This window comes from Bidens hawaiensis, unplaced genomic scaffold (assembly GCF_021521415.1).
Source record: "Bidens hawaiensis isolate Kalapana, Puna unplaced genomic scaffold, B.hawaiensis_p1.1 tig00004733_1, whole genome shotgun sequence".
In the NCBI taxonomy this organism is placed as follows: Eukaryota; Viridiplantae; Streptophyta; class Magnoliopsida; order Asterales; family Asteraceae; genus Bidens; species Bidens hawaiensis.
The window spans coordinates 853,063-862,589 of NW_027491292.1; the positions used below are offsets into that span (position 1 = coordinate 853,063).

Consider the following 9,527-nt stretch of genomic DNA (forward strand, 5'->3'; position numbering starts at 1 on the left):
ACATCACCCCGCTTCAGTTAATTAATTAATTAACTTATATAATTTATAACTGTTTAATAATTATAAGAAACTTCAATCACTACATATAAAATTAGAATAAAAAACCATCATGTCTATATGGTATTAAAGTCATCATGAAAAAAAAAAAAAAACGTTTTTACCCCTTCACTACATACCCCCCCCCCCCCCCCCCCCCAAACCAATGTATGCCACATAGAATAATATCTCATCTGTGTAATTATTTTTGTTATAAAAATCTACAAACTTACCAAAAATAGAAAATAAAGTCAAACATAGTCAAAACAGTTTCACCATGACGTCAAGACTTGGTCCATGACCGGTCACCGATACTCCCTCCCCAACAATAATCTCTCCTTCCTGTTTTCCCGCCAAAACTCACCACGTGTCACCTTCAGGTTCATTCACATTAGAACCTATGCATGCAAACTCCATAATCCTCATATATCTCTTCTCTTCCACCACCTTAATCAATCACCGACCACCAGTGAACGGGGCAAGATGACGGACATTATGGACGATATAGCGGAGGAGATATCGTTTCAAAGCTACGAAGACGATTTACGCCTTTTGTTTAGCCTGTTGAACGATGTGCTTCATCGCGAAGTAGGAGCCAGCATTATGGAGAAAGTCGAACATACTCGCACTCTCTCTCAGGTCGAGTTCAGCTCGTTTACAATTTATTAATTAATTTTTGTAAAACTTGTAATTTATATATAATAATAGTTATTATAAATATATATCTTAAGAGCATTCCTAGAATCCTAGCCAGTGTTGCAAAAATCTCGACTAGGCACCGATTAATTGCTAGTCCCACTTCACTGATTAATTTTGGGCTAGTTGGCCAATTAATCGGTCAACAGTCAAATCCGACCAAAATCAACGGTTTCCGACTAGATTCCGACCAAAACCAGCAGTTTCCAGCGAGATTCCGACCAAAACAAGTGGTTTCCGGCGAAATTCCAGCAAAAACCAGCGGTTTCCAGCGAGATTCCAGCCAATTTCCGGCCAAAATATGTTTGTGTATGTATAAAACTGAAAATTACATAAAAAAATGTGTGCGTGTATATACAAAACTGAAAAATTAATCCCAATTAAACTTGATTAATCTCAATTAATCGCTAGTCCCAACTGCACCGCCTGACTAACGACTAACGATTTTTACAACACTGTTCCTAGCCTATAAACATGTGAGTTACTTTTGTAAATTATATGGTATGGTTACGACTTACGAGTTATTATGAGCAGATGAGAGAAAATATTATGTCTGAAAGTTAAATTTAGGTTTACACTATTCGCACAGTATAATTTTTTAATATTTTCTGAAATTGGTTGTGAGTGAAAGAGAGCGAAAAAATAATGATCGATATAGGTATAAATAATTGAAAATGAGAAAGACAATGTAATATTAGTGTGATTAAGGATACCGATAGGGAATGGGCTGATAATGCTCTAAATATGTTGAATAAAAAATATGTAAATAACAGGCTCACAAGATGGCTCGAGTTTGATAAATGAAGCCAGGGCCCGGGCTTGATTATTGAAGAAGCTTATTTTTAGGCTAGAGCTTGTTTCAGCTCTGCTAAATTCAAGCTTTTTCAGTTTTTCATGAGCCGTTCTCAAGCGAACATTCATCAATTTAGGAAAATATTCAAGATGATAATAATAATAATAATTATTATTATTTACATATTGTTTCATGATTGACTTGCAGAGCGCGTGTCTTATAAGAGCAGCCGGAATTGAAAACACTGCAGAGTTACTTGAAAAGCAACTAGCTTCTGAATTATCAAAAATGACATTAGACGAGGCGTTGAAGCTTGGTAGAGCTTTTAGTCATTTTCTTAGTTTAATGGGCATTGCCGAAAACCATCACAGGTAATTATACTTTGCTAAACGCTTTTTACTTTAATAATTATTGAAGAATATGTTACTTGCAGGTCGCGCAAGACGAAGAATATTGCACAAGTCGCAAAATCTTGTGATGATACTTTTAATCAGTTGATTCAAACCGGTCTTTCTCCAGATAAACTATATGAAACCATGTGCAACCAGGTGCGGTTTAACTGGATCAGGCCCAATGGGCCGGTTTGTGTCAGGTTCAACCCGTCAACCTGCAAAAATGACACATTTAATGCGCCTATCTTTGCGTTGTTTTCTTATGTAGGAGGTTGAGATAGTCCTCACTGCACATCCAACACAAATTAATCGACGGACGCTACAATATAAACACCTTAGAATTGCTGTAAGTTTGTTCAAATAATCATATACATTGTTTTTTTTATATATATTATCATTTTGTTAATTTCTGCAGCATTTGTTGGAAGTTAACGACCGCAAAGATCTTACGCAAGAAGATCAAGACGGGCTGATAGAAGATCTGGTGCTAATTTCTTTTTACTTGTTTGAAACATATTTTGCATCTAATTGTATAATTTGTTTATGATTCATAATAATATGTTATGTTTTGTAGGTGAGAGAGATAACTTCTATATGGCAGACGGATGAACTTAGACGGCACAAGCCGACACCAGTAGACGAGGCTAGATCCGGTACACCATTTTCGGATTTTTATGTTGTATAATAACTTCATTAGGGGTATTAAATGTGACACGACATGAACTTAACATGATATCATGGGTTTGGGTTTAGTCTAAATAGGTTCAGGTCAGTTTGTGAACACGTTTAGCTAGACGGGCCGGGTTCAGATTGACCTGGGGATTCATTTGGGCTGACCCATTTATTTTTTAATGTGTTTATATGCCCTTAAAATAGTTGGGTTAAAAGAGAAATATTAAAAGAGAAATTGACATCAACTTTTATTACTTAGACTTAATTGTTTTACATATATGTATATATGTTTTTGCTATAAATTTATAATTTTAGAGTATTAACATGTAAAAAAATCCGTTAAATTATGGGTCATGTTTTCTACCCCATGAATAGGCCCGTAAATGAACTGAACGAAGACGAACGACACATGTTCGTGATTGTTCATTAGCTTTAACCGAACAAACGATCAAACACGAACAACTAAATCCGTTCGTTAAAAAAATTAATGTGCTCATATTTGTTTATGTTCATTCATAATAATATAAACGAACGGTTCACAAACTAAACAAGCAAAAACAAATTTAGAGGTACGAAGTAAACAAATGTTCGCAAACGTAAACGAACGAGACATATGCTCATGTTTGTTCGTTTATTAAATAAATGAACATGAACGAACATCTCACCAAACAGTTTACGAACAGTTCAATAAACTCTCGGTTCATTTACATGCCTACCCACGACCATTCATATCGTGTTCAGGTTCACTTGTTTGACACGATATGCTGTTTAACACATGTTCCATGAATATATTCTTTCAAGAAAGACGAACTCATTCGATTACATAAAAAATAAACAGGACTAAACTATATCGAGCAATCCCTTTGGAAAGCGGTACCGCAATACTTACGCAGAGTCAGCAATGCTCTAAAAAAGCATACTGGGAAGCCACTTCCTTTAACATGCACACCAATTAAATTTGGATCTTGGATGGGTGGTGATAGAGATGGAAATCCAAATGTCACAGCAAAGGTCAAACTTTCAGTTTTGACCTCAAGTTTGACTTTTTATTATCTCACCTAATAATAATAATAACCAAGTTTCATAACTGCAGGTGACGAAAGACGTCTCTCGTTTATCAAGATGGATGGCTATTGATCTTTACTTGCGCGAGGTTGAAAACCTTAGATTCGAGCTTTCTATGCGCCAGTGTAGTGACCAACTCTCGCATTTGGTTCATGAAATTATTCAAAAAGGTCCGCTTTTATATATTTTTGAGTAAACTACACTTATCGTCCTTTATATTTACCCAAGGTAAACCTAAAGGGTGAAAAATGTGATTTACTCTATATTTTTTTATACCATCATTGCTTCGGTTTAGACTTTACATGTGAAGTAATTTGATGGTTTTTGAATTATTTCTAGAGAAGTCCGAAGAGGACCGGCACCAGAGTTACATGAACCGCGGTCAGCAAAAGGGTCATAATGTTCATGGCTTGCCTTCACAACTGCCTGCTGGTGCTGATGAACCTTCACATACAGGTTAACCGGTTTCTAGTAAATGCTTAGTTTTAAAAAGCGTGCTGCAACTTTTGGGTCAAAATGTTGGTTGAAACCTCTCATAAGTTAAATGAGCTGAGCTTGAGCCTAGTTAGGCCCGGGTTCGGCTTGGCTCGTTTATTGTAAAAAGGTTGATGTGTAAAAATCTCTGCCAACGGTCCAACCTTTCGACTTTTTTTCTCTCAATGGACCTCCGTTAAAAAACACTTAAAGCCGTTAAGTTTTTTTTTTCCCGAATTTCAAATCGACGTTTTAGGGCTTTTGATCGGGAGAAGGATACGAGTCATTTGATGTAAAACTTATCGATTCAAATGGCTTGATTTTTGTTTATTGGAAATTCAAACACCTGAATTGAAACACTTTTTCGTCGTTTGGATTACCATTTCGAGATAAATATTACAACAGTTGACTCGTATCCTTCTTCTGATCAAAATCCCTAAAATATCGGTTTGAAATTCGGAAAAAAAACTTAAACGACGTTAAGTGTTTTTTAACGAAGGTCCATTGAGAGAAAAATAGTCGAAAGGTTGGACCGTTGGCAGAGTTTTTTTAAAGATGAGATTATTACATGCCAATATACAAAAAATGAGATTATTTAGAATAAACTGCGGTTTTTGTCCCTGTGTTTTTGTCCAAATCTGCGGTTTTAGTCAAATAGTTTCAAATTTGCGATTTTCGTCACCATGGTTTCATTTCACTTGCAATTAAACCCGAATTCACTAATCCCGTTAAGTCTGGTCGTTAAATCCCATCAGCATGTCCTTCACGTGAGGGGCAGTTTTGTCCTTTTTTCCCAAAATACACCTCAGCCCCTCACGTGAGGGGGCTTGCGAATTAGGACTGGGGTTTAGACTAAGGTCTCTAGAAGTAGAAACTAACTAGAAACTAACATATATAGTTTTTATCTTTTGATTATTTTATAGAATGCAATGAAATGGAATCTCATTATCCTCAACTTGATATTCCTGGATCCGCATCTGACTACAAGCGTCTACGAGAGGTAGATCACAACAAACAGCTCTACATTTAACTGTCATAACTGTCTCATGCTGCTGACATGGCAAACATATGACATTTCAGAATGGAGAAGCTACTTCACCCTCAAATACAAGCCCGACCAATCAGAAATTGCCAAAAGGATTACTCGCACAACGGAAAATGTTTGCTGAATCACAAGTGGGCCGAGGAAGCTTCCAGAAGCTTCTACAACCGCGCATGACTTCTTTAATCTCTCCTTACAGGATCATTCTTGGAGATGTTAAAGAAAAGCTTACAAACACGCGTTTTCGGTTAGAACAGCTGCTAGAAGGTCATCCATGTGACATGGACCCTTGTGATTATTATGACACACCAAACCAACTGTTGCAGCCACTCCTTCTATGCTATGAATCCTTGGTAGTTGACTTAATTCAAATGAAAAGTTAAACCTCAAAAGTCAAAACTCAAAAGTCAAAATTATGTCAAGCTGACATGGAAATGTTGTTGTGACAGCAATCGTGTGGATCGGGAATTCTAGCTGACGGTCGGCTTGCTGACTTAATAAGACGAGTTTCGGTTTTCGGGATGGTTTTAATGAAGATTGACCTACGTCAGGTTTGTTCTGTTCGACCCGTTAATATATTAAGAGTAAATTACACTTTTCGTCCGTTTGGTTTGGCATGTTTTTTCCTTTTTGTTTATTTACTTTGGTAGGCGTTTTGTTTATAATCATGGGCTGGGAAAAGTACTAAAATGCCTGTCATGTGAGCGGCACATGATCAGATTTAACAAAAAAACTGAATGGAGTTAGCACCATGGACTAAAAGGGTTATATAATTTAAAGCTCAGGCATGATATGCCAAAAGATTCCATTTTGAACCGAAACGGTTCAACATACCAAACCACAAGGATCAAAAATGAAATTTATTCATATATTAATTAGTTAATTTGGGTTCTAAAATGGGTCAAGCTGGTCAAATGGGCCGAGTGTTTATTGCATACAACCTCCTACATTAAGTGGGCAACAAGCTGTGCTGCTAGCCCATATTATTATTGTAATAATATTGTTTTAGTGCATTTAACTTCTTGACATGTGGCAGGAATCTGGTAGACATTCAGAGACTCTGGATGCAGTTACAAATTATCTTGACATGGGAAAATATAGTGAGTGGGATGAAGCTAAAAGACTTGAGTTTTTATCAAGAGAACTAAAAGGAAAAAGGCCACTTGTACCACCAACTATTGAGGTTAAATCACTCTATTTCTTAATTTTGTATATGTTGTTATTTTTTATATTAATTTATATAATTTATTAGGTTTCTCCTGATGTTAAAGAAGTCTTGGACACATTTAGAATTGCTGCAGAGTTGGGAAGGGATTCATTAGGAGCATATGTGATTTCCATGGCCTCAAATGTATGATGCATACAAATTTAATAAATTCATTTAAATATGTTGGTATATTGGTTTTTGTTAATCTCAACTATCTTCTTTTGGTCGCTACTGGCCAACTAACGAATTGGCTGCTGACAGTTCCATCTTTTAACGTATTTGTTTCGAACGGTCCGCGACTAACGGGATCCTAACGCTGTTATCGGTTGTCGGGAAAACGCTTTTGGCCGGAAAAGTCACATTTTTTTCCGGAAAACTTAACTGAACACCGCCATAACCATGAACTGACTCACCACTGACCAACTACCACAACTTAAGCACCCCAACCTATTCCGATGTTGGTTCTAAGGTTCCGACGACCTTAATAATTTGGGGATTTTACTAGAAAAAGATTTCTAAAGGTTTGATCGAAGGTTACAAAGATGTTTGGATGAAAATCTTGACTTTTCCGAAAAAAAAAAGTGAGTTTTCAGGGCAAAAACGTTTTTCCGGCGACCTGCAACTAACACCGTTAGGATTCTGTTGGTCCGCGACTACAAATACGTTAAAAGATGGGACCGTCAGCAACCAATCCGCTAGTTGGGACTAGCACCGACCAAAAGATGATAGTTGGAATTAATAAAAACCAATACACCAAATATGCTTTATACATATATAGGATCTTATTATATCGATTTGTGTTTAGGCGAGCGATGTTCTTGCTGTCGAGCTTCTACAGAAAGATGCCCTTCTAGCGGTTGCTGGGGCGCAAGGCAGACCATGTGTTGGTGGGATGTAAGGCTGTATAATCTAATATCAAACTGTTAAAAAATATTTGAATTTTAGTTAGTAAATTGTATTCTTACAAATGTGTTAAATCAGGTTGCGGGTGGTGCCGTTGTTTGAAACTGTTGGGGATTTGAGGGGAGCAGGGTCGGTTATAAGGCGGTTATTATCGATAGATTGGTACCGTGACCATATTATGAAGAATCACAATGGACACCAAGAGGTGATGGTTGGATATTCCGATTCTGGTAAAGATGCAGGGCGGTTTGCGGCTGCATGGGAGCTTTATAAAGCTCAAGAAGATGTTGTGGCTGCTTGCAAAGAGTTTGGTATTAAAGTTACTTTGTTTCACGGTCGTGGCGGCAGTATAGGCCGCGGTGGTGGGCCTACGCATCTTGCTATACAGTCCCAGCCACCAGGTTCCGTCATGGTATGTTGTTAATAGAAATCCAATTTTTGTTAGGGGTGTCAATCATGTCGGTTTGGCTGGTTGAATTATTTAACATGAACACGACTGACATTTTTATTCGTGTCAAAAGAAGTAGTACTAAGTAGTAACCCAAACACAACCTGGTTAACCCATTTATCTAAACGTGCCAAATGGGTTGACTTGATAGATTAAACAGGTTAGTGGGTTGACCTGCTTAACTAAATGGGCTAATAAGGGGAACTAAAACACAGCCCGTTTGATTAAGCAGGCCAACCTGAACAAGCCCTAGTTACTAAACTGATTGAATATCACAACCCAAAACCTGGGTTAGTTTCTAGTTGAACCCGTAAATACGTTTAGCTAAATGGCTTGGATTTGCGTTGACCTGTCGGGTTTACTAGTTGACCAGTTTAATTTTATATTATTTTTTCAAATGTGGCTTAAGGCATAACCTAGTAAATAGAATATTTAATACCAAAGGTTAAAATATTAAAGAGAACTAAGAATCAAGTATTATATTATAAACATAATCAAGTTATATACATTTGTATATTTGTTGTTGCAAATTTGTAATTTTTGAGCATAGATATGCAAAAATATAAAGTAAAATAAAATTTCGGGTTAAACTGGATTCCGTTCGTGTCAACCAATAAAAACATGATGTCACGAACATGTTTAGCCAAACAGATTATGTTTGCATTCTTTTTTAAATTTGCATTTGAAGTATTGATATGCAAAAATATAGCATGTCAGTTTCCGCTTTATATGTCAAACATGATTTTCGGGTCATTTAGGGCACACTGCGGTCAACCGAACAAGGAGAAATGGTGCAGGCCAAATTCGGGCTACCCGGAGTAGCTGTCCGACAACTAGAAGTCTACACAACCGCAGTCCTCCTCGCGACCCTCCGCCCTCCAAAACCCCCACGCGACGAAAACTGGCGCAACCTAATGGACCAAATATCCCAAATCAGCTGCAAAAACTACCGGAACACCGTCTACGAAAACCCCGAATTCATAACATACTTCCAAGAAGCCACCCCACAAGCCGAGCTCGGGAACCTAAACATCGGCAGCCGCCCTGCCCGAAGAAAAACCTCCGTTGGCATCGGCCATCTCCGAGCCATCCCATGGATATTCGCATGGACCCAAACGCGGTTCGTCCTTCCTGCATGGCTAGGAGTTGGCGCGGGCTTAAAAGGCGTATGCGAGTTAGGCCATGCAGACGAGCTACGTGCCGCATACAAAGAATGGCCGTTTTTCCAATCCACATTGGATTTAATCGAGATGATTCTGGGAAAGGCGGATATACCAATCGTTAAGCATTACGACGAAGTGTTAGTGTCTGAAAGCCGGAGGGATCTCGGCGAGCAGTTGAGGAATGAGTTGAAGGATACCGAGAAGTATGTGTTGGTTGTTACGGGTCAAGAGAGGCTTTATGGGAGTAACAAGAGCTTAAGGATGTTGATCGAAAGCCGGTTTCCGTATTTGAATCCTTTGAATATGTTGCAAGTGGAGATCCTGAAGAGGTTGAGAAGTGAACCTGAGAATCATAAGCTTAGAGATGTGTTGCTTATTACTATTAATGGCATTGCTGCTGGCATGAGGAATACTGGTTAGTTATGTTGTGTGTATAACAATATATAAACATATAAAAGTTGTATAATTTTTTTTATGTAATAAGGACCATGATGAATTGATGATTGATGATGGCTAATATTCAGTTGTGTAGAAAAACATGGCGTATCTTTATAGCTTTTAAGAATCTAAAATAACCTTATAACACGGTTGGACGTAATTTTAGACTCAAAATCCCAAGTCAGTGAATCTAAAGGA

General features: G+C 37.7%; 1 protein-coding gene across 1 annotated transcript; it reads left to right on the plus strand.

Annotated features, from left to right (window-relative positions):
- The first annotated feature begins 519 nt into the window (after nucleotides 1-519).
- On the plus strand, nucleotides 520-9,311 carry LOC143627750 (phosphoenolpyruvate carboxylase 4-like). The gene is made up of 17 exons (XM_077097506.1): nucleotides 520-675; nucleotides 1,733-1,896; nucleotides 1,959-2,073; nucleotides 2,186-2,263; nucleotides 2,333-2,401; nucleotides 2,492-2,570; nucleotides 3,428-3,600; nucleotides 3,683-3,824; nucleotides 3,994-4,110; nucleotides 5,052-5,128; nucleotides 5,209-5,523; nucleotides 5,620-5,721; nucleotides 6,207-6,353; nucleotides 6,423-6,521; nucleotides 7,183-7,271; nucleotides 7,359-7,692; nucleotides 8,487-9,311. Exons 1-17 carry the CDS (start codon nucleotides 520-522, stop codon nucleotides 9,309-9,311), a joined length of 3,081 nt encoding a protein of 1,026 aa, XP_076953621.1.
- The last annotated feature ends 216 nt before the right edge of the window (nucleotides 9,312-9,527 follow it).

Coding starts and splice junctions, on each gene's coding strand:
- LOC143627750 (XM_077097506.1), top strand. CDS start 520: ATGACGGACATTATGGACGATATAGCGGAGGAGATATCGTTTCAAAGC. Junction 1,897..1,958: donor ATTGCCGAAAACCATCACAG/GTAATTATACTT, acceptor TGTTACTTGCAG/GTCGCGCAAGACGAAGAATA. Junction 6,354..6,422: donor TTGTACCACCAACTATTGAG/GTTAAATCACTC, acceptor ATAATTTATTAG/GTTTCTCCTGATGTTAAAGA.